The sequence below is a fragment of the Podarcis raffonei genome, chromosome 13, assembly GCF_027172205.1.
Source record: "Podarcis raffonei isolate rPodRaf1 chromosome 13, rPodRaf1.pri, whole genome shotgun sequence".
Classification (NCBI taxonomy): Eukaryota; Metazoa; Chordata; class Lepidosauria; order Squamata; family Lacertidae; genus Podarcis; species Podarcis raffonei.
In genome coordinates, this window is record NC_070614.1 from 13,861,513 (window position 1) to 13,886,917 (window position 25,405).

General features: G+C 46.0%; 1 protein-coding gene across 4 annotated transcripts in view; it reads right to left on the reverse strand.

Moving 5' to 3' along the window:
* ADAM11 (ADAM metallopeptidase domain 11) overlaps nt 1–25,405 on the reverse strand; it is a 72,390-nt gene that overhangs the window by 32,023 nt on the left and 14,962 nt on the right. For all 4 annotated transcript variants that reach the window (XM_053362900.1, XM_053362902.1, XM_053362901.1 and 1 more), the window contains exons 3-12: nt 24,619–24,695; nt 19,362–19,428; nt 13,122–13,207; nt 12,156–12,222; nt 10,236–10,302; nt 5,051–5,118; nt 3,837–3,911; nt 2,222–2,293; nt 1,697–1,863; nt 227–311 (exon numbers count right to left, since the gene is read on the reverse strand). In XM_053362900.1, the coding sequence (XP_053218875.1) occupies nt 227–311; nt 1,697–1,863; nt 2,222–2,293; nt 3,837–3,911; nt 5,051–5,118; nt 10,236–10,302; nt 12,156–12,222; nt 13,122–13,207; nt 19,362–19,428; nt 24,619–24,695 (831 nt within the window). The remainder of the gene's footprint in view (nt 1–226; nt 312–1,696; nt 1,864–2,221; nt 2,294–3,836; nt 3,912–5,050; nt 5,119–10,235; nt 10,303–12,155; nt 12,223–13,121; nt 13,208–19,361; nt 19,429–24,618; nt 24,696–25,405) is intronic.

A 25,405-nucleotide genomic window follows, 5' to 3' on the forward strand; every position in this document is an offset into this window, starting at 1 on the left:
CTCATCTCTGTGGCTAAGGCTTCACGGAAACAGAAGCTTTGAAAGCGAGAGAGAGGTAGCCTCATAGAGGTGCTGAAGGAGTTCCATAGGTAGCAGGAGAGAATTGGAGGGGAGTTTTAGGAGATATCTTGGGCAGCTGAGAGTGGCAGAGTTGGAGGAGCATGCAGCTTTAGTTCCCCACTTTCAATATCCCATAAATTCCAGGTCCAGTATCTGCCCCACTCACCTCGTTGACACCTCCACCTCGAGTGACTGAGCAAATCCCTCCGACGTATGCCGTACCGCTGCGGCTGCTTCTGAAAGTGTGTCCACTGGAGGAAGAAGAGAGGAGGAGGGTTCACTGTACAGGAGAGGGAAAGGGTAGCCTTGACCAGTACTTCTGGTCACTTCACTTACTGCAGCAGGCCTGGTTGCCCTGTGGCACTCCATATCTTGTTGGACTACAGCTCCCATAATCTCTGACCATTGGTCATGCTAGCAGAGGCTGGGGGGAGCTAGAATCCAAGGAGATCTGGAGGGGCCACAGATGCCTCATCCCCATACTACATGCTAGAACAGTTGCCTGGAGAAGGGTATGGATTCAGGGCTGTAGTGGAAAAGAGGCAATCACATATGTCGGCTCGTGGTCTCTGGATATAGGAAGAGCTGGGGAGAGCCATACTGGTCAAGGTATGAACACCTCCACCATCACCCTTGCTCTTCCCCTTGAATCAAAAGTTCCCACCCCAGAACACATTTAGCACCCAGAATCCAAAGTCTGCACCCATAAGCCCATGCTTTTTATCAAGATGCACATTAAAAAGGAGATACCATTTGCACTGGCATACTGTACTTTAGATTGCAAAGACTGTAATGAAGGTTTGTCCCTGTTTTGTTTCGTTATGGTCTGTCAATATATTCTAATTTTAAGGAAGAGCTGCTCTTTTGCCCATCATGCTAGAGGGAAAAGCTCCGCTCTAGTTTGATTTCATAGGCAACCTCTTGCAAAATGTATCCTAATTAAATTACAGAGCTTGTGAGCTCTAGCATCTCACTTCTTGCTAGGTATCATTTTGCTTCACCTGCCAAGAAAGCTCAAATAATCATATCTGGGAAATCTCTAGAAAGAAATATAACTCGCAGCGTGACTTGCAGGTGGAAGTGGCTACAACACTGGAGAGTACCAGTGAAGTCCATTTGCCAGGCTACCAGAAGGTTTGCCACTTAAAGCTGCCACAGACCAGCCTGGCCTGAACTTGTGCCTGTATAAAAGCGTAATGGTCAGAAATCAGCACATGAACTTTTTCATTACATGAAAATCAGCATCGTTACTTGTGAATGGCCTTATTCATGTATTGAAAGAACACATGTGGGTATAAACTGTGGAGGAGACATGCAAAGCAGTAACATCCACAACAATTCCACCCCAACCTTCTTTGATGAGTGCATTTGGGTGAATATTGGAGTTGGAGAGAATTCTAAGCACATTCATCCTAATACCTAAAGACTTTTCTTTTTCAATAACCTTTGGACTTTTCTGTTAGGGGAGGATGGGACAAGGATGTTCAAGGTTTCGTGCCCACGTGGGTTCTTTGAACACATGAATAACGTTCAGCCTAGCATCAGCCTAGCATCAAAAGCAGAGCTACAGTAGCTAGGACAAGTGAAAAGCTGGCAACCCTCTTCCAAGGTAGTCAGGTTCCCATTCAAAACTCACGAGAAGAGATGTACAGCATCACTGTTCTCAGAAAGAGCATCTTGGCGGTACTTCATGAATTCGCTCAGTGTCTCCAGGGAATCTTCATCTACCTGGATCTTGTCCCCTGATGCCCATGTCTCCATGGCAACCAACACAATCCTTGTGTTCAACTGCTCCTTATAGATCTGGGCACCAGAAATAGAAAATCAGAGGTCCTGCTTCAAGGGAAATGGGGCTTAGCCATCATATACCTGTGGCATCCTCCCCAGGCATAAAGAAGCCTTTGTGGGCTATACAGACAAACAACCCCAATGCCAAATCAAATCTAAAGCAAAGCTCATCCCCTCCTTGATACTTCATATCCTCATTTTCTTTTGGGACATCATGGCATGGGGAGTAGCTCCTGCGCTTGGCAGGACCCTATAGAATCCTTTCCCATGGGGCAGAGTATCTCCTGCCTTGACAATTCTCACCTTTTGGGGAGTGGTAAGTAACCATTATGGGTCCTTTTTGGACAGAGTTGCAATGTACCCTTGTACTCACCACATCAGCAAGGTTCACCACAGACTTTGCAAAGTTGCTGGTAAGGAGTACAGAGCGACGCAGCTGCTCAAACTGAAACAGAACATAAAAAAAAGGGTTTGAAGGGACATCACCCCATGCTAGAAGTCCCTGAACCTGGAGCAGCCATGGGTGGTCAGGTGTGGATGTGTGGCTTCTCCTTCTACTCAACGCTTGTTTCTGGGGGTGGGGATATCAGTTTCTTTCAATGCATAAAAGAAGCCACAAGCAATGGCCTAGATTACTTCCACACTAAGTGCTGCTGAATCATTGCTCTTCTGCAATCAACCACTGAATTATTTGGCAATGATTGCCCTAGTGGCCAAATCCTGGTGTTTAATCAGAAATGAGTCCTGATCACCAGATGTGCTCTGAAGCACAAGGCCTTATAGCGACCCAGACTTTTGGATCTTCTAGTTCAGTTCACTGACTTGCAGTGGCTATTTAGGGTTTTAAACAGGAGTCTCCCCTAGATCCATCTAGAGATACCAGGGATTGAACCTGACCATTTTCATGCAAATATTTATTGCTGAGCAGGTCCCAGTTCCAATACTTTAGCCAATACCTCTGCTCTTCATGTTCAGCACAGTCACAGTGTTACCGATGCCTTTAATCTTAATGCCCTTAATCACCCCGTTCCTGATCTGGGTGGGGTAGGATGCTTTAAATAACTGTTTTCCTCCTCCACCACTAACACTTCATTTAAATGAGAAGCAATCAGTAGTTTACCACTCCCCAAGAAGGAACAGGAAATGACTGATCAAGAGGCTATTCATCTGTGATGTTACTGATGCACTGAACTGGATGCAATAGCAGGCACAGAAGCTGTCACAAGGAAGCTGCTAATTAAAGGCACATTAGTACTGGGAGATTTGTCAATTCATACTAGACAGGTTGGCTGTGTAATTGCATTTAATATACAAATCAGGCCTGAAAAAGGTGGGAGGACAATATTGAAAACATTGGAATGCAATGGACTGGCAATGATGTAATCTGGATTCCCTGGAAAAAGAGAGTGAACAAAAAGCAGAAATGGCTGGTGCAGAGGGGCGGTGCCCTCCTGACAGTGATGGCAGCTGTCCAGGCTGACAAAAAGCTCACTTGCTAGTATGTCCATCTGGAACACCAGTGGCAAACCCAGCTTCACACCGCAGGTGAAAAACCAGCTGCAACCTTTTGTTGAATTAAGGTCTTGTGTGAAGCTCTGATTTGCTCTAGCTGTTGACTCATTTTCATTAGCTTGCAAAGTCACTGGGTTATATGGTGCTCAAGACTGATCCTGCAGGAATGAATTGTCCGTGCCTTTGTAGAGGAGAAAGACCTCAACAAAGGACAAACTGACCATGCCTTTTAAAAAAGAGATGGGTAATCAGGTTACAGAGTGGGACTGGAAAGGAGATCTGCTTAAGCACTGTTTGCCCACTTGCTCAAAGAAGCAGCGTTGGCAGGTGTACCTATGGTGAGATGGCTTATTTTTCTTTCTGTGTTCTAGGGCTGCCTTTCCTATGACCCATTCTAAGAGGTCTGCAATCACAACGCAGTGCACCCATCTCAATTTCTTTTCCCAGGCCTGAACCCACCTCTTGGTAACACTCACCAGCTGGTGGTCATTAACGACGATGAGCTCAATGAATTTGGTCTCGCTGTGGACAGTCCGGTGACTTCGGTGAACCTGGGTAATAATAATAATAAAATTTATCTATACCCCACCCTCCCCGGCCAAGACCGGGCTCAGGGCAGCTAACATCAGGTATAAAAACAATTGATTAAAATACAACTTAAAAACAGGATTAAAATACAACTTAAAATGCAGCCTCATTTCAGTGGAAACCCAGATCAAAAACTGGGGGGGGGGGGGGGGACCAAAACGTCAAATCTTCACCAAGGCCTGACTGGTCCTATGGGGGCTAGAAAAATGCAAGGGACGTCCCCAAATAGGGGTTCCATCACAGAAGAAAGAGGGGGGAGGGGATCAGGCTGATTCCAAGCCAAAGGCCAGGCAGAACAACTCTGTCTTACAGGCCCTGCAGTAGGGTGGAGAGAAGAATGCAAGGTCAAATAGGTCCTACTTAGGCCTCTTAGAACTGGCTCGCTCTCCCCACCAACAGGCATAGATTTTATATGCAGCCCTGAGTATACCCAACCCTTCCTCCCATGCCCACTCACCCCTTCTCACTCATAATAGGAGATCTGAAGGCATTGTGCAAATGAAACACTCTCCAGAGTATATTTTGGAATGCCATCATAATATTTTGCTAGATCGCTCAAAGAAGGTCCCAGCTGCATCTTAGCTTTTGCACAATACTTTCCACAATACTTTTCAATGGCAGCTATGCCAAAGTGACACTCACTCTTTTTTGACAGTGGTTAATGGCCATCCTAAAGGAACACAGTTTCCTAGGTAGGAGAAACAGCATTTTCCCAGATCCATAATAACGCTGGGGAAAGTATGATAGTGTTGCAAGACAAGACTATCTTTGGTAGTGGTGGTGGTAGAGAGGACTGTGTGTGACTGAGGATAGACCAGCACAGAGATTCAATTTTTTTCATAAATTGTGTGGAAAGAACACAGGAAGCTGTCTCCCTGAGTCAGATTACTGGTTGGTCTAATCTGACACTGCCTACCCTGAGTGGCAGCAAATTTCCAGAATTTCAGACAGTGCTTTCCCCCAGCCCTCCTTGGAAATGCCAGGAACTGAACCCAGGACCTTCTGCGTGCAAAGCATTAGACCTCCCATTGGAGCATGGATTCCCTTGACCCTGAACCTCCTGCGCTTCCGCGGAGTTGGCTGGCCCGAGAAGTAAACCTACCTGCCGCCGGCGTCGCAATTTAGGGAGCCCAGATGGAATGTAGTAGTTCAGTTCAGCAAATAAACACCCTGGGTAGGGGGCAAGAGCGGGTACACATCAGATTTTGAGGGGGAGGAAAGGGGCATGACTGGAGAGAGAGAAAGGAAACAGCTGCTTAATTCCTAAGAAGCAGGCTGCTAGGCCTCAAGCCTGCCTGGAAGTCGTCGTCCCGTCGTCCCGTCCCCCCAAATCAAAAGCATAATATTAGACTCAGGACCCTAGGACTCATTCATGAGTTATTTGTGTGCAGGGAAGGGGTGAGGAAACTTTTCCAGCCCAAATATCACATAACCTTGTGGGGTGCCATTGAGGCTCCCAGCCTCTCTCTCTCTCTCTCTCTGTGTGTGTGTGTGTGTGTGTGTGTGTACCCAAATGCACATGGGGAAGGTGCCAAACTGGGTCTTTGACCCGGGTGAAATAAAGCCTCATTTCGCCCCTGGGTAATCTTCCAAGAGCCACATACAAATGGTCAATGGTATCCACAGACACAGTCCTCCTCCTGAGCAAGCAAATGGCATTATCACAGTTCAATGATACATTCCAGCCAGGCAAAAGCGCAATGCGTTTGTGGCCTGTGGGGGTAGCTCAAAGGCAGGGGCGAAACTAGGCTTTATTTCACCTAGGTCAAAGACCCAGTTTGGTACCCTCCCACACACATTTGCGTACACACACACACACAGGCCGGGAGCCTGAATGGTGCCCCTCTGGAGGCTTCACCCGAGGCAAAAATCCTGGCTAGCCCCCCACCCCACCCCACCCGTAGCGACAGCTCTGTCAAAGGCGAAATGCAAAGCCTCGGAAGTTCTCCACCTCTAGCATCAGATGTAAGTGTGCTTTTAACCCAGTCTTCAAAATTACATCTTTCAGCCAGCATGTGCTCCATGCTGCTATTTATAAAGAAAGCCTGATGTGCTCAATGGTTGTGCTTCCATGCAGTGAGGATAGTCATATGTGCAGCAGTCCCAACAGTGCAGAGCCCCTACAACACAGGCAGGAGTGCACATGTTAGGCTCTGTTTACAGATGACTCCATGCAACAGGTAGTTCTTGAAAGGTGACAACACAATGTCAGGGGTTAGGCTAAACCTATGACCCCACTCCATACTTTTCACACACCTTACGCACAAGTAGCAAGTGAATCAACCCTTTGATACCACTTTAACTGGCATGGCTTCCCCGGAAGAATTCTGGGACATGCCTTTGAAGAAAGAAACCATCTGATCAGTTGCCACCCAGAAGCCATGCTATCATGCAATCCAGCCCTACAAGGGCTGCAGTGGCATACTGGGAGTAAATACAAAAGAAGCATTGTAGTTGAGCTAAGAAGAAGGAAAGGCGACTGGTTAAGAGTCGGCAAAAACCTTTCTTTTAGAAATCTGATTTTGGAATATGTGCAATGTGGCTGAGTTTTCCAGAGAGGGGTCTGCCAGGAGGGCCTAAGCTTGAATCACTCTTTATTGACGACTCTGACCGTTTGATTTGCAAGAACAAGGAGTGGCAGATGGGCAGGCAAAATTATATAGACAGGGCATCCTAAGAGTACAAATACCTTTGGACATACAGTATGGGATTATTACAAGTACAGAACCATTCTTCTGATACCTGCCTTTAAAGAATCCTGGCATAAGCTGCTCAAGGAAAGAGCAGTCTGAGAAAGAAGCCTCTGGAAGCTGACACCTCAGGCATCTGTTGAAGTGGACTCTTGCCTCCCCAAGCTTATGCCATCATGAATTGGTTGTTTTTTAAGGCGCAAGAAGACTCCCTGGTGTGTCTGTTGCAAGCGACTAAACACAGCTTTCCCTCTGGAAATTGTTTTAAGTGGAGCTGTCTCTTTACCAACTGTTCAAGAGCACGCTGCAAGTTCGGAGCCTGAAGCAGTTTTTAGGTTCCAGATTGCGCTGTCAAGCACGCTCCAGATTGGCTGACCTACTACTCGGAGGGTAAGAGCATCTATAGGCTATTGAACCACCATCTGGATTGCTGCAGCTGCTCACTGCCAGGCCATATTCCCCCCCCCCCCCCCAAGAATTGAAATTATGGGAGGTGAGGGCTGGCGAGACAGACCTTCTGCCCTTGGCAGACTGACTGGCACTATAGTAGGGGTGGGAGGAGGGGGTGTAGAGCTTCACAATTCTAACCATTTCTTTACATGTAACTTAAGCTTCCAATAAACTTAGCTTCATTTTTTATTCTAATTTTTACAATTCCATTAATGAACTTTTCACATGCAGTGCATTAAGTTTCAGTAGCTTTTGGTGCATCCAGTACATCCAGTCCTTCAACTGACAGACTTATAAATTAACTCACAGGATCAGGCCTATTTCAGAACACTGAATTCTGTTCAGGGACAAAATAGAGAACTGAACTCGTTGTGCTTGGAAGCCAGAGATGGCACCAAGACTCTGTTTTTGGCTTTTCACCTATAAAATGACAACACTGCATCCTGATGATCTCTGGAGGGGATAGGGAATTCTGGTTTCGATGTTCCGTTGCGCCAGAAGTGGCTTAGTCATGCTGGCCACATGACCCGGAAAAACTGCCGACAAACGCCTGCTTCCTCGGCCTGTAAAGTGAGATGAGCGCCGCAACCCCAGAGTCATCTGCGATTGGACTTAACTGTCAGGGGTCCTTTACCCTTATAAAAGGTAAAGGTACCCCTGCCCGTACGGGCCAGTCTTGACAGACTCTGGGGTTGTGCGCCCATCTCACATAAGAGGCCAGGGGCCAGCACTGTCCGGAGACACTTCCGGGTCACGTGGCCAGCGTGACAAAGCTGCATCTGGCGAGCCAGCGCAGCACACGGAAACGCCGTTTACCTTCCCGCCAGTAAGCGGTCCCTATTTATCTACTTGCACCCGGGGGTGCTTTCGAACTGCTAGGTTGGCAGGCGCTGGGACCGAGCAACAGGAGCGCACCCCGCCGCGGGGATTCGAACCGCCGACCTTTCAATCGGCAAGCCCTAGGCGCTGAGGCTTTTACCCACAGCGCCACCCACGTCCCTTTACCCTTATAGAGCCATTCAAATGATGGGAATTCTGCCTTTTTGTGGGCAAAATGACGGTGCAAAACCAGCTGCATCCAAACTCTGCCAGCAGAAAGCACCTGAGCCCAGTGGAGGCTACAACACAAGCCTATGGTGCCCATAGTGTTGCTGCCAACAACCACTCCTAACACTCTGCCCACCAGGCAATCCGCCGACACATGTGCACAGAAAGCGCAGCCAAGCATGACTCTGTAAACAAAAGCATGTGCTCACACCAGCAGCCCAAGCACATGGCAACTGCAACTGCTACCCACACGATCCTGTACGCACACCACCAGCCATGCCAACAAACCCCAGCGATGCATGTGCACAGGGCAATGCCTCGCCCATTGCCTTCAATCTGCAGATCCCAGGACAAAAGTGGTGGCTGACTGTGGCTGATAATTGACACAGAGGGATGTGACTCCCCATTTTCCAGTAAGCAGAGATGATCCCATCATATGGCTTGGACCCCTCCCATACAGCATGACTGGGCTACCATGCAAGGCTGCAAGACCCAGGTGGGCGGGGGTGGGTGCCAAGGCCAGTGTCTTTGATGGTGCTGGACATCTCCTGCAGCATCATTTGCAGTCTGGCATGATAGGTTTGGCACCTGATAGGTTTGGCAGGTGTCTATGGTACCAGAGTACCAGTGAGGGCGTGTGTATCTTCAACCTCTCAAGCCCAGCAGTTTCACAGTATGGTGAGGTGCTGATACGTATTTGCTAGTAATGCATGGACTCCCCAGCCCCCTGAAGAGAACTATAGTTCCCAAAGGCAATAGTAGTTTAAATCTGTATTCTAGACATGCCCCAAAATTACAGGGTGTGTTATAGATCCTGCAATTATATCTTAACAATTACCGAAAGTACATTCCTAACCAGGAAAAAGGATAGTAATAGAAAGGACCATTGTTTATTCCAGCAGTAAAAGTACTTCTCTTCTGTACTATCTGCACTGCTTACTCACTGTGGAGCAAATGACTCCTCTTCACCTTTTTTGTCTGCACTTATTAAGATGAAGTACTTTATGGCTGAAGAGACTGCGGGAGTGAATTCCTGCTTGTTAGGAAATAGGTGCAAAATGTCCATCCAAAATGTGGCTCAAAAGCAAGGAAACTATTGTACCAATGTGTTAAAATCACACATACCTGGTCCAGTTACAAAATCAGGAGGCTTGTATGTCAAGAATATATTACAATTGAAACCAATATTTCTACATGTGCTGCTGCTACTACACAGCTTTACTTATTAATGGGAAATAATAATCACGGATGTTCTTAAAATGGACAATGACAAATTTCTCCTCCCTCCACCTCGCACATGGATAGATTCTGAAATAGCATCTCTAGTAAGTAAGAGGGTACTCTGTACATGCTCAGAGGTGCCTTTCTTCTTGCAGCAATAGAAAGCAGATCCAGCCAATTAGCAACATCAGTTTTATAATTTATTAAGACCATTATAACTACCTGAATAAATTTTTTTAAAAAAAAATGAACATAGGAGCCCAACCTAAAATAAGCGCTGGGAACAATAGAATAAAAGAAATAGATGTGCATTAAAACATTCAAAATTTGAATCCAGAAATTAGGATTTCCACAGATTTGAAATCTGAGAAATATTTTCTTCTTATAATAATAATAATAATAATAATATAAACATAGGAATACCTAAAAGAAAAAGCATGCCAGATTTCAAAATATGAAACATTGAGTGCATGTCCCATACTGTAAATATTTTATACAGTCATACCTTGGTTCTCAAACAGAACGCATTCCAGGAGTCCGTTCAGCTCCCACAACTGTTTGAAAACCAAAGTGCGCCTTCCAATTGGCTGCAGGAGCGTCCTGCAGCCAATCAGAAGCCACAGAAGCCACGCTGGACATTCAGCTTCTGAAAATTGTTCAAAAACAGGAACACTCACTTCCAAGTTTCGATCGTTTGGGAGGCGATATGTTTGGAAGCCAAGGTGTTTGAGATCCAAGGTACAACTGTAATGCTAATGTACTTCCTCTTGGGAATACGTGGGAGGCTGGAAGATTATTCACATGCAAAGCTTGGAAATTTTCTCCAACTCCTAAAGAACAAAAGTACACAAAGTCCTTTTGGAGGATAGTCAAATCTACCTGGTTCCGTGCAACCCTGAGCAGTGCGAGGTACAGGTGTCTTGTAGATCAGATGAGGGAGTGGACCCTGCAGTAGGCAACAACAAAAGATAACATTTGCTAATACCCAGGCATCTATCCTTTTAACAGGGGGTTACAGAAATGGTGTCAAGAATTCTCACTCTTTGACTAGCCAAGAGAGCTGGCCTCAAGTTGTACAGAAATACCCCAATTCCTGAACTGATTGTACACGTGAATATTGTTGGACCAACAAACTTCGGCATGAAAACTGTATGAGGTATTTCTGGGCTCAAGCTTTCCTTAGGTTGCACCTTCTGTCAAGAAAGCCCGTTTCCATTGACCCTCCCAAAATCTTACAGTGGTGAAAATTTGAACCCTTTAGTTAATTTTTTGTTTCCTTATTTCTTTGAACTGGGCTCATTGCCAGGGTCTGGAACTGATTTTACCAGGTTGTACAGCTTTGTAGTTTGAGAATTGGGGAGGAGAAAGGGCTTCTGAGCCTGAGCTGTTCCTCCTGACCGAATAACTGCAGAAGCCCTGTGCAGATGACCCAAATCTTGCCGAGTCAATCTTCACAGGGATTTTGTAGTTATTCAGTAGTGAAGAACAACCTGTTTGTGCTCAGATGCCCTTTATTATTGATTCACACTCCCAAATGCCCTGGGGCTGAAAATCAATTTCCAGACCCTGGCAGAGAGTCCTAGTTCAAGTTTGTATTATATTACCATTACTGTGCTTTTTTATTCCAAGATTTTGCTAACAAACCGCCTGTATTCTATCGGCTTCTCTGCCCCTACCTCTGCTCCACCCAGCTTCTCTGCCCACCCAAACAATCCCTCAAAAAGGGCACACTGAGGTAGAAGGACATATTGTGCCACTGATGTACCACATGCTGTAGTGGCTGAGGGGTGAGTGTGTGGAGGCTGAGGACTCTCCAAGGAGGGGATGAAAAGACGCAATTGGAATCTCCATCCATTTGTTGCCATGGCAACAAGAGTGAAAGGAGGCACCCTGGGAAACTCCTTCAGATTCCTTGTGCAAAGAAATGTTTGGGACTAGGCCCAATGCAGGAAAAAAATCATGTTTAGAAGATGCCTGGGCACCCACCCCTAAAGATATACCATCAAGATGTAACACTATAGAAGTATTGATTTCTTTGGAGACAGGTTTTAGGTGGGTACAGATTTTTTTAAGCTTACAGTGGATATTTTTTATCATGCATGCCTCTGCCAAATGCTGGGGGCTTTTCAATTATCTGTTCAGCAAAGAAATCTACCGTATGAATTTGCCTCGGAGGGAGAGAGAAATCCATGCTTTGAAATATACAGCCTAATTCACATGCATGTCAATGATAAACTGAACAATTTACATGAACATGAAGAAAAACAGAGGAATCAAAGCAAGTGCTTTGAAACATTGGCCATAGGAAGAATTTACCCCTCATGGTTTTTAAACTGGCGTCCTTCTGCCTGCCTTCTGCCACGCCAACCAAGCAAAAAATAAAACACATCTATTATGTTTGTATTTCACCCTTCCTTCAATGCTGTTTGAGGCAGAAACATACGTAGACTTGTCCCACTGTAGCCTCACAACAACCCCAAGAGAATGACTGACCAAAGTTCAGCCGGCGAGATCAACAGATGATTGGAAATTTGAATCAAGATCTCAGCGCTGTAAAGCTAACATTCTGTTCCATATACCTCACACTGAGTCTTACTCTGTTATTACGAGCTTCTTCCTAGAACAGGTTCCTAGAGCTTAAAGGGGTTTTTTTTGTTGGAGGGGTGGGCAGTCAGGATAAATAAAATGCAAGCTAATCCATGCACTGTTTCACTCGGCCTTCCTTTCACCTCTGGGCATGAAACCCAAGTGAGGCATCTCTGTGGCAGTGATGGAATTACAGCCTGGTCCAAGACCTACCTCTTGGTGCTCAGGTGAATTGTGAGGCTCCAGAAGGTACGTGGCCTTTCCGTCGGAGAAAACACCGCTGAAGGAGGGGCGCAAAGAAACACAGAGAGGTTAGTCAGTCAGTCGTGGCCATGACACAGAAGAGTACTCACTGCTAGCACCTAGTGAAGCCCATCACACCAGTTTGGAGGCAGGCGGATTTTATGTCCGGAGGCACATACATTACACACTCTTGGGGACTGCCGAGGAAATAATATTCTCAGGTCCTAAGGCGAGCTCTTAACTTGACAGTAAAAAGGTAAAAGGTAAAGGACCCCTGGACGGTTAAGTCCAGTCAAAGGTAACTATGGGGTTGCGGCGCTCATCTCGCTTTCAGGCTGAGGGAGCCAGCGTTTGTCCACAGACAGTTTTCCAGGTCATTTGGCCAGCATGACTAAACTGCTTCAGGCGCAACAGCACACCGTGATGGAAACCAGAGCACACGGAAACGCCGTTTACCTTCCTGCCACAGCAGTACCTATTTATCTACTTGCACTAGAGTGCTTTCGAACTGCTAGGTTGGACAGAGCAATGGGAGCTCACCCTGTGGCGGGGATTTGAACCGTCGACCTTCTGATCAGCAAGCCCAAGAGGCTCAGTGGTTTAGACCACAGTGCCAGAGGTGCTTTGGCTTATTGGGAGGGCCAATTCAAGACATGTAGCTGTGTGAGGTGGAACAGCAAACGTTGCCCTCTTTCAGATCGAGGCTGGCCAAGTTATTTTGGCACGTGTAGCAGAGAACCCCACTAGCATCACTCTCCAAGAGTAAAAATTACAATCTTAAATGGAACATTTTGCATCCCTTTCCCTTCATGGCATCCGAACACAGCTCCTGGAGGAGGCTGCTTCATTCTACCCAATGACAGGACCGGCCATGTTTGACAGAAATGGATTCCCCCTTCACTGGTTCGCTTCCTTCCTTCAGTGCTTGCTACTTACTGGAGGCCATGGCAGGTGGACAGAGCCGCAAAAGAGTTTGCTTCCCCACGGAGACCGCCTTGATAGTAACAGTGCTCTCCGGCTCCCTGAAACAGACCGTAAAAGGAAAGGACCTCTTTCTCAAGCTTATGTAAATCAGATTAATTTGCCTCTTAACATAGAGCCCCTTAAGCGCCGGAATCAGTAACTGGGTGCTTCTGAGTCAAACCCAGTTCTCAAGGAGTACCATATGGCCCATGCTTGTCAATCCAGAGGCAAGAGGAATATATTTGCTGTGGCAGCAGAATGGTTTGGCTTGGCAGTTCCTCTTGTGCACATGGATGAAGTCCGCCATACCCCATACCCCCTTTCAAAGAGGCCCTCCCTTATCAATAGAGAATATAGACAACAATTCTAGTTTCCAAAAGGGCAGGTGGTGTGGCTCAAACATGCTTAGGAGACGCATTCTTGTTCCCTGACCCAAAACGCACAGGTGTGCCTTGCAGTAACTTGGTAGCGTGTAAAAGGCACTCTGCACACACTCAGAAGCATTGCAGTTTTTTATTCACACATTCCAGGGCTTCTCTGTGGCATCCAAGGCAGGTTTCAGGGCTGAGCTCTGTGAGTTTTTTGAACTGCGGTGAGGTTTTGTCTCTAACCTAATTGTTAAAAACAGTGAGCCCAGAGGAACAAAATTCCACAAACTCTTCGCAAGTATTTAAAACAGGATATGAGAAGGAACAATAACAATAAAACCGGCTAATTATGTAGGTGCCTGAGAAAGAAAACAGAGAAGAGTGGTTTTTGTGAAATAATCTTTACTAGTTCTTCTTCTTTTTGGAATGCTATATACGAGAACACATATCCAGGTTTAATGCTTGCTTTGTCTTTTTAGACTGCAGTTCCATACGTGCTTTTACCCATGAGCATACTGAGACTTATTTCTGAGTCAGTATGCTTAGGAATAAGGAAATCAGCCCTGAGTGCTCACTGGAAGGACAGATTGTGAAGCTGAGGCTCCAGTACTTTGGCCACCTCATGAGAAGAGAAGACTCCCTGGAGAAGACCCTGATGTTGGGAAAGATGGAGGGCACAAGGAGAAGGGGGCGACAGAGGACGAGATGGTTGGATAGTGTTTTCAAGGTTACCAGCATGAGTTTGACCAAACTGCGGGAGGCAGTGGAGGACAGAGGTGCCTGGCGTTCTCTGGTCCATGGGGTCACGAAGAGTCGGACACGACTAAACGACTAAACAACAACAACAAATGCTTAGGAATTTTGCAGTTAAGCTGTTGTACCAGGTTTAAATGGGCTTCCCCTCATACCAATTTCCTAACACCTCCCCTGACACTTTGGAACGATGCAGCTTTTGCTATAAAGAACTGCAAGCTTATTTTTTACTTTTTATGGCACCATCAACATATAGGAAACTTTCCCTCACCAGTTATCTAGTCATCCCATCAGACTTGGCTGAAAGATCAGCTCCATCAGGCTTCCATTGGCCCCATTTGCATTCCAGCTGGTCATTATTTATGAGAACTACTGAATTTTAAGAATTGGTGCCCGGGTTTGCTTTCTTCCTCTTCCCTCCTTATATTTTCCTTTTGTGTCATGTCGTTTTGATGACACAAAGAGGGTAGGGACTGTCTTGTTCTTTACGGCTCTGTAAGCTGCTCTGAGAGCCTTTTAGGCTAAGAGCAGGGTAAACACATAGCTGTCAACTTACAGATTTGAAAATAAGGGACCAGCAGCCTTGAAAATAAGGGATCAGCAGCCAGAATAAGGGATTTTCCAAGCACAGGTATGTTCAACTTCTGAGCCCCTCCGAGCCAAAGGCAGAAAGCCCAGCCAGCAGCCAAGCGAAGCCTCAAGCGGTGGTTCCCACAGCGCAGCAACCCGGCAAAGGGGATGCAGCAAGGAAAACCACCGTCACCTTTCCTCTGGGAAGCGCTGAGCAAAGGCAAGTCCCCAGGCAACGCGGCCGATTTGATCGGCACAAGGCATGCAAGCTCCACCCCCCAGTTGTTCTTAGACTTCTTATTGGGTGAGCAACGCAGCCAAGCAACACAACTGGAGCCTCCCTCCTCCCTGGCCGGCAGGGAGGGAGGGAGAGGAACTGCTTCCTTTGAAACCCGGGAAATTTAAGGGACATCATCAATAAGGGACAGCAGCAGGACACAGCGCTGGGATAAGGGACTTTCCCACCAAATAAGGGACGGTTGACAGCTATGTAAACATGTTTGAAATAAAGAAATAAAAGTTCAAGGAGTAGCATAGGCAAGAAGGTCCCTGTCCTGAGGAGCATGCAATAACGAGATGTGATGAGGCAGCAGTCCCTGTCCCATTCACATACAAAGAGTGAATGGGGGAATCCTATGTTTTACAAACAAGGAGCATGTGGATCTAAGGAGCAACCCCTTTCCCCATTTTGCCTTGCCTGTTCTAAGCAGTTTTTTCCTGTAGTTTGCTCCAATAGCAGAAGAAATGAGCCAGGCAGTGAGAAAATTGTTTAAAGCAATGAAACGCAACAAGGCAAGGTGCTCAGTGATGCTAATGCCCCAGTGACTCATAATGTGGCCCTCTTTGTGCTGGCGGTAAGAAAGATTAAGAAGAAGAATCTGGATAAAATTGCAAGGGAGACTCAGAGGTCTAAAAAGAAAAATACTGTATGACGTGTGGAGACCCCCAATTTACGTGTGTGCCTGCATTTTATCATTCTGATGGTTTAGGCAGAGGTTCTGTTTTTATATATGGATATATAGATTTATTATAGCTATTTCTCTCTTTGATAGTGTTTGTCTGGTTTTGTCATGGCCTTTGGCTAGTACAATAAATGTCCCCCCCCCCCAATTTTTTTATTGATTTTCACTTTTATCACATAAAAAAGAAAAAGAAAAAAGAAAAACATTACAAAAACACACAACAACAACAAAAATTCTATGATTCCATGAAATGACAAGGAAACAGCAAATGGGGGGGGAGGCAAGAGCAACTGGGGGTGGCTATGTACAAATGCAGTTTGCACATAGATAGGGAACTAATAGATAAGGGAGTTATCAGAGGTTTGGAGGCTGGATTTGAAGGGGTGCAAGAGAAATAATAATAATATAATAATAAATTTTTATTTATACCCCGCCCTCTCCAGCCAGAGCCGGGATCAGGGCGGCTAATACCAGTAATATTACAATAAAAACATAATGGGGGGGGGGGGGAAACCAATTTAAAATACAGGTTAAAAATACAATTTAAAATGCAGCCTCATTTTAATAGTAGCCCATAGATCAAAACCATAAGGGGAGGGAAACATAAGGGTCAGACTGAGTCCAAACCAAAGGCCTGGTGGAACAGCTCTGTCTTGCAGGCCCTGTGGAAAGATGTCAAGTCCCGCAGGGCCCTAGTCTCTTGTGACAGAGCGTTCCACCAAGTCGGGGCCAGTACTGAAAAGGCCCTGGCCCTAGTTGAGACAGGCGGTACCACGTAAGTAGTCTGGGAACAGAGCTTCAGGCATAAAGAAATACTTGGCTGGGTCCACTATCCCATTTATACTCAGGGCGCTCCCACTATTGGTTTGGGAAGTGATGTACACACATCCAGAGCTATCCTGTGGTTTCTTATGAAATACAGTAATGAGTTTTGATGCATCTCCCCCTGCAAACCAGCTTCCATTCAAATTGAGAAAAGAACCACCTAGCTGTGTTTCAAGATGGTGGTGAGTACACTGCCTAAGAGAGCAAATGTTCTTCAGGATGCAGAGGCAGTGGCCAGGGACATGTTGGGCGAAAAGATAGGATCAAGGAAGGACAATGGGCACTTTAAAGGGCAAGACAAGAAGCTAGTGTTGAATATTGATGATGATGATGATGATGATGATGATGATATTTATGCCCTGCCCATCTGGCTGGGCTGTCCCAGCTAGATAGGCAGGGCATAAATATTATCATTATCATCGTCATCATTAATATTATTGTCCCAGACAGAAGGAAATGGGAAGCTGGTGGTGTTGTAGACTGAACAACAGGAGAAAGTGAACCATTTGGGCATCTGAGTTCTGGATAGTTGAGACTAGAAGGCAATGAAAAAGATCTATACTTATCCACACTTGCCCTTTGCACTTTCCTTTTGTGGCACAGGTCCACACTTCAAAACTCTGTGCTCTTTTTTCCCACCCTGGAGCTTTTCCAACAAAAAACCCAGCTCTTTAAAGCTGAAGATTCAGCAGTGAAGAGCAAGTTTTCATGGGGAAAGCTCCAAAACAAAACAGCACTTGGACATTGAGCTTTAAATCATGGACAGTGCCTGGAAAGTGTGGAGGAAAGTGAAGTGTGGATATGCCCAAAGAGAGACAGTTGTGGACGTCCATGTGAGAAGTGACCAGAGGAGCATGCAAACCAGGGCTAGAATGGATGGGAATGAGGGCAAGGGTAGGTTTACGCCATGCTCTGCAAGGAGAATCAGTGTGACTTGGTGATAAAAGGAACCTGAGGTTCAAAGGAGAAGTCAAAAATAAAGGCAAGGTAGTGAGCAATGTTATCAAATAGATACAGGCAGCAATTAAGAACAATGGAATGTGGGACACTGCCAGCAGTCACGGCCAGCCCACCCATGAGGCAAGGTGAGGTGCCTGCTTCGGGGGGCAGGATCCACAGGGGCGAAAGAGCTAACCTCCAAGGACTGCATTGCTGCCTGCTCCTGCTGCTGCAGTGGCAGCAACAGCTACAGCGCAGTCCTTGGTGGCTCTCTGCAAACTGGAGGCACTGCTGGTCTTCTCCCATCTCTACGGAGGAAATGGTGTGATTCAGAGAAGGTCCCTTTCCCCACTGCTACAGACTTTGATTCCCACTTCAGCCAACAGATAAGGTTGATACGATTCCCCACCTTGTTCCCAATGTACCGTATTTTTTGCTCTATATGACTCACTTTTTCCCTCCTAAAAAGTAAGGGGAAATGTGTGTGCGTCTTATGGAGCGAATGCAGGCTGCGCAGGTATCCCAGAAGCCAGAACAGCAAGAGGGATTGCTGCTTTCACTGCGCAGCGATCCCTCTTGCTGTTCTGGCTTCTGAGATCCAGAATATTTTTTTTTCTTGTTTTCCTCCTCCAAAAACTAGGTGCGTCTTGTGGTCTGGTGCGTCTTATAGAGCGAAAAATACGGTATATCTTCCCTCCCTCCTCATTCCTGACGCAGATCTTTATTCTGCCCCCCCCCCCGCCCCCGTTCCTGATGTAGGTCTTCACTCACCCCTTCTTCCCTGGCAGATGCCAAAATGCCTTGGTCCAGCCCTGCTGCCAGTTGCAGGACAATGGGCACCTTTGCACATTATGCATACACGCAATAGGGGATCCATGGTTATGAAACTAGCTCACAGACACACCACCACGGACTGCGTTGGGGAAGAGGCCTGCCGTCTCGCTCCCTCGATGGCTCTCCTCCCTTCCCTGAGTCTTGCCATGCACCAGTTCACGTGTGCCCCTGCACAGGCTGGTGCTCAAGGCTGCTGCTACAGTCTGATAGGCAAGCGAGCCCCCTCCTACTCCCCCCCAGGTCTATTTATAGAAGGCAGGGTGGTTCAGGTTAGCTCAGCAGGGGGTGGGGAAAGCCGGAGCTCAATGCAAAGAGGGAGAGGGGAGTAAAAGTGGGAGGGGGGCTCAAAGGATCTGGCTGCCCACTGCTTGTGAGTGTGCATGACCAACCACTTAGCAAACACTTAGCATTATTGATGCTCCACTTGTGAAGCTCTCGTTTGCACCAATTCCTGGCTTGTGCGAGCAGGGCTATTTCTGGAGCTCCCATTCATTCAGCGTCTGCAATCCACCTCACTGCGTTAGCAGCTGCAAACACCGAGAGGCCTTTCTCCTCCCCTCCACAATCTCCCTCCCGGCAGCTCTTTCATGTCTGAGGGAGGAAGCGGGTGGCGGAAGAGACGGAGAGAGGGACCCACCCTAGGACAACTGCAAACTGTGCAGAGTTGTGATTCCTGTGCAAGAGACTGGCCAGGTTAATTTAAAATAAAAAACACTGGGGCTCAGACTTTCCCAGAAGCCCCATCCTCTAATGCAGAAGCCTAGCTGCCTGGTCTTAGATCTTGGGGTGCTTTGTGATCAGTGATGGTGGAAAAGCACTTTATTTACGCTCAGGGAAGGAGGAGCAAATATTCATTCATTTATTAAACTTATTAGTTGCTTGTCACTCAAACAAGCGACTTAGGTTGAAAAACTGTATCTACATAAACACAAACAAAGCCTCTTTAGCTTGTGTCCCCTTACCGTGGTGTGGCTGCCGTTTCCATCTTCCCCAAAATGGCGTTCCACGTAATGTGAAGACAGCAGGTGGCTGATGAGAGAAGGGGAAAGGGGAGATGCATGAAGAGCATTACAGATATAGCTCAGTTGGTTAGAGCATGGTGCTGATAACGCCATGGTTGCAGGTTCGGTTCCCGTATGGGACAGCTGCATATACCTGCATTGCAGAGGGTTGGACTACCAAACGATCCTCAGAGTCCCTTCCAATTCTATATTTCTATGATATATGGGATCACACTCCCACCCTCCTGTTTTCCCCAACTCCTTTCTTACCAGATCACATGGAATGAATAAACCTACCTAGACTTTCTGGTAGAGATGGCACACCAAATCCTAGGCCATTTTCCTTGGGCGTTTCTCACTGTGACCATTGTACCCATTCATTTTTTTTTTGCTCAGGGTGGCTGCTAGCATCTCATCCCTACCTGGCATGTTTTCTGTGTGCAGTAAGCTCAATGGCCTGGACAGGGCTCTGGGATGAGCCCCACTGCTCCCCAAACCAACATGAATGAGTTTCCATTATCCCTTCCTTGGGTGTTGAGAGCCCTGACACCCCATTCATTCCAATGCACCAGCAGCTGGCTCCTCTTGGCTTCTGCCAGCCTAGCCCTTTGAATATGCAGACTTCCCCTGGAAGGCCTAGGCCTGGAGATTTCTCAGGAGAAAAAGGATTTGAATTAATGCAGCTACTGGTAATTGATATTTCCTCTATGGTATGTCTGGTTTGGGCAGTAACAAAATCCTTCTATTATTACAAAATAATTATTATTTCTAGTTTATTTATTTTATTAAAGAGATTTCTTACCTGCCCTTCACCATAAAGGCCCAGGGCAGGTTACAACCATATACTTACGTAACATTAAAACCCAATAAAACAGTTTAAAACAAGCCAAAGGATGTACCATCAATCACAGAGGTGGTCCCGCAAAAACCACACAGACCTTAACTATCAAAGGCCGGGGTCTAGAGGTGCATCTTTATACCTAGTCCCTCCCTCCGCTCAAATGATATTCTGGGCTGCTTAAACAGATTGCAAGAATACAAATCAAAACAGACACTGACATGCACAACCCCAGCAGCCCTTAATGTCCTGGCCAATTGCAGAGGCCAGAATATGCTTCCCGCCAATTCTACAGTGTCAAGACAAATCCCAGCGCTAGGAAAAAGGTTCTGGGACCAGGCTCTGTCATTCTCAGGGCGTCTGGGCTCCTGGATGAAAGCACGCATTGGCAAGGGGCGAAACTCAATTACCTGACACATGCGGTTAATCACACCATCTCTGGTTACAGCCCAAGACTCATCGGCCACCTCGTCTTACGGGTAACCTGGTGCCTTGAGCTTAATTTACTTGCAGGATGGCAGGGGAGAGGCAGAAATCCAGATGCCCTATTAAATATTCAAGGGCACTCACCTAATCGCAGCATTCAGACACTGCTGTCTCACCAAAGAGGGTGAAAGAAACTTCCCACAAATATATATACTCATACATATGTGGTGACTACAGTACTGTGGGGAAAAAGCTAAACTTCTTCACAGCACTGTGCAGATCATACAGTAGTAAACACAGTCCCAGCACTGTTACACAGTGGGGATTTGTTTTGTTCTTGTTCTTATCCTGTATTATTTGCTTTTATTTTGTATTTTTCAGCTGTGGACTGCCCTGAGGTCTCCGGATGAAAGGCAGCATACAAATTTAATAAACAAACAAAACTATGCTCTATAAATCAAGACAAACTCATAATATACACAGAGACACACGTCTAGTGTCACAAAATACATGGGCGAGCTCTCAGGTGCACAATCTCACCTTAATTTTCTCAGTCACATTTGCATTTTGCATTCATAAATACATGCACCAACATGGTTTATATTCCACCACCCATATCTACACCCATAATCGCAAACACAACTTCCAGGAATACCTGCAAAAATACAGTCAGGAACAAGCCAGGCCAGAAGATACAACTTCCTGGCAGTTTAGATTTTGCTTCAGAAATCGAGTACTGTTCCCCCGCCCTTACATAGTGTCATGGGTTAGTGGGAGAGCAGGGATCCCCCAGATCCCTGGGTGCCAGACTTCCCCCTCTTGATTCTAGGGTGCTGGGGTTTAATCAGAGCTTGGTTTTTTGCCAGACAGAGGGGCAAAGGGAGAGCAGCAATGAGGGACACTCTTGGTGTTTGGATTTGATATCCCGCTTTATCACTACCTGAAGGAGTCTCAAAGCGGCTTTCCCTTCCTCCCCCACAACAAACACCCTGTGAGGTGAGTGGGGCTGAGAGACTTCAGAGAAGTGTGACTAACCCAAGGTCACCCAGCAGCTGCATGTGGAGGAGTGGAGACTCGAACCTGGTTCACCAGATTACGAGTCTACCGTTCTTAACCACCACACCACACTGGTTCTGCACCCACTCCATGGAAGGCTTCAGGTGTAAATGTGTGTAAAATAAACCATATTTCTTAAAGATACTCGTCTCCGCTGCATCTCTTTCCAAAGGAACTCAAACCCCGGTTAAGTGCCAAGGTCCCAGGGATTTCTTGCTATCACTCGGCAGAGACTAGGGTGGCCGGTAACAATACTTTCTTTGTGCTTCATCTAACATCAGGATTCTGCAACATGGAAAGAGAGTTGCACAGAACGTTTCTGCCTCTCCGCTTCCATTTTCTCAATGCAATAACCAGCTGAGGGATGTAACCCACACCCAGTTTACTCCAAAACAGCCCCATAAAAAAGTATGGGATAGCGCTGGTGTAAACATGCAGTGGCTCTCCCTCTCATACAGCATGCCTCCCATTACAAACTCCCTCATGCATACACAAGCATGCACATCCGTTCCCTTACAGCCTTGCACACCACCTCACACGTCGACAAGTGGCAGCCCCGCTCATGAGACTTTCAGCGCAAAGACAAGCTTGGCATTCTGTACAATCAGAGCTAGTACATTGTTTATCCCAGGCCCAGTTTTAAAAAAACAAAACAAGAGCTTGAATTGAGACAATGGTTTTCTGTCCCACTACAGGTGTTAATTAACATAGCGAAGCTTGGATGGTTGCGCTATCACCAATTACTGTTGTTGAGAAGAGGCAATGTATATACTTATCTTGCATACATTGAAGCTTTCTGCTGAACTGTCACACACACACATTTCATAGCTATTTGACTCCACTATTAACTTTTCTCTCTCTAGTCCAGGGTTTCCCAAACTTGGGTGTCCTGTTGTTTTTGTGCTACAATTGCCATAATCCCTGACTGCTGGTCTTGCTAGCTAGGAATGATGGGAGTTGTAGTCCAAAAACAGCTGGAGACCCAAGTTTGGGAAACCCTAGTCTTGTCCCCATCCATCCATCCATCCATCCATCCATCCATCCATCCATCTACATGTCAGCTATTTCATACATCTGATGAAGTAGGTTAGGTCATTTTATGCCCAAAGAGATTTGTTAGTCTTTAAGGGGCCATAAGACCATAAAACGAGATGTCAAGATAGACAGAAATCACATCCTCTGTCCCAAGTCATCTGGAAGATTGGAAAACATTTATTGAATATATGGGAAATAATTATGCACAGCTGAAAATGCTGGCAGCATTAAGATAAATTCAACAATGTAAACTAGTTTTGATGGATGCAATAATAGAAACTGAATAGTATAGTTTTTGTCAAATATGCAGGGATTTATGATATGTAAAATGAACCATGGAAAGAGAAGAAGGGAAATCACTGATATCTTAAGGATGTAAAATGAGTATTTTAAATTGTAAAATAGAAAATTTAATAAAAATTATATGTAAAAGAAAGAAAGGAAAAAACGTCATCCACAGGTACCAATTAAAGTCTTAGGTCTATTCCCACGATAACTTCAGATGCAACTACTTCACTTCTGTAGCTTCCACTCTCTAAGTTCGACTGGTATGTAAAAGGATTAATTTCTAAGCAGAGGTGTAAAGTGACTCTCAGGGGCATGGGGTTCAGCTGTAGTTACACAGTGGGGACAAGCAGGCATTTTTCACATGCTGGGAGACACATGTCCAAAGCCTCAGATACCATCATAGTCCAAGAATTACTTTGCATGCTCAGATCTAAGTCAACTTAATCCAGCATTCTGTTTTCACATATGGTGGTGGACACCTCTGGAAGCGCACAAAGCAGAGCATGGTGAACAGAACTAATTTTTCTGCAGACTGCCCTTGCATCTGCTGCTAGACCATCTGTGGACATGGAAGCACAGTACAATTTTGCTGTGTGGCTAATTGATGGACTTGTCCATTGTGAATCTGATCCTTTTAAAAAGCCATCTCTGATCTAAAGGCCACCATATCTTAAGAGGTCAGAGGTTTTATTGCCATCAAGTGGTACATAATTTTGTTACATGAATAAAATAAGTATCTTCTAGCAGTGAATTCTTCATGGGTTCTCAAAATCTAGTCCACACATCACAAGTGTAGTGTGTGGCAAGGATGCAGAACAGTTAATAATATCTGCAGGTCCTGAACTTCATTTTTTTTAATGAAAAAGCTGTTTTGATCAGGGCTTTTAAAGAAAACTGTAGAAGACCTTTCTCTCTCGCTTACTTTATTGTGAAGCTGTACATTTCAGCAATTGACTTTGGTTTTAAGCCCTCTCACCATCTGCCTGGAACAAATATATTCATGGCCACAGAACTGACTAGCCATTATTATTATTATTATTATTATTATTATTATTTCACACCCATCTGACTGTATTTGCCCCAGCCACTCTGGGTGGCTTCCAGCATATACAAAAACATAATAAAACAGTACATTAAACTCTACTATACAGGGCTGCGTTCAGATGTCTTCTAAAAGTTGTATAGTTACATATTTCCTTGACATCTGATGGAAGGGTGTTCCATAGGGTGAACGCCACAACCGAGAAGGCCCCTCTGCCTGATTCTCTGTCACCTCACTTCTTGCAATGAGGGAACCGCCAGAAGGCCCTTGGAGCTGGACCTCAGTGTCCGGGCTGACCGATAGGGATGGAGACGCTCCTTCAGGTATACAGGGCCAAAGCCATTTAGGGCTTTAAAGGTCAGCACCAACACTTTGAATTGTGCTCAGAAACGTACTGGGAGCCAATGCAGGTCTCTCAGGACCAGTGTTATATGGTCCTGGAGGCTGCTCCCAGTCACCCGCCACACACACCCTCATACATACAAGGGAACACCCACATCTGAATCTGAAGGAAAGATGCAGAAAATACTTACTGGTTCAACTCAAGGTCCAAGGTGAAGGCTGAGCCAAAGGCATGGACAAGGAAACTCACCTGGGCCAGGTGTATAACCTGAAGGAAACAAAGAGAGACCGTGTGAGGTCACATTCTCAGGTTCTTCCCTGGCATTTATTTTAAGTGTATCAGTTACACCAGCCTTTCCAAAGCAGCTGTCCTCTAGAAGCTGCAGGACTACAGCTCCCATCATCCTCAACCACTGGCTGTGCTGGCTGGAGCTGATGGGAGTTGGAGTCTAGCAACATCCAGAGGGCAAAAGGCTGGGCTAACCGGTACTGTCAGGGGTTGTTCTGCAATATCCCTTCAAAACCAAATATATGTAACTACGCTTGATCACATTCATTTCTTCCTTGGGGCAAAAAGGGGTTGTTCCACACCCAAACTGGAAGAAAATTTAGGCATGCTTTTGAGTATATCTAAACCTGCCCTTTCCCACTTCCAATAGTAGAAGAAGTGATTAAAACAAACAAAAAACCTCAGTTCAGAAACAACGGAGAAATGCACAGTGTTCTTCCGCCCTCAGTCCCAGGAAGAGACCAGCAGGGCTTAGGATGAGATAATTCACCCTCCCCTCCTTTGTAAAACCCCTCAACTTAAAGTAATGGGCACCTATAGCCAATGCTGGAATTCTGGGCCCACTTCAGTGCACTTCCAATATTCTATTATTACACTTTCCACCAAGAAAATTAACCTGCTCGTGATCATTCCATGGCATCAGAGCAACTCAGCCAACAGCTGAGGATGGGATGCTGGGGGCATTTTCA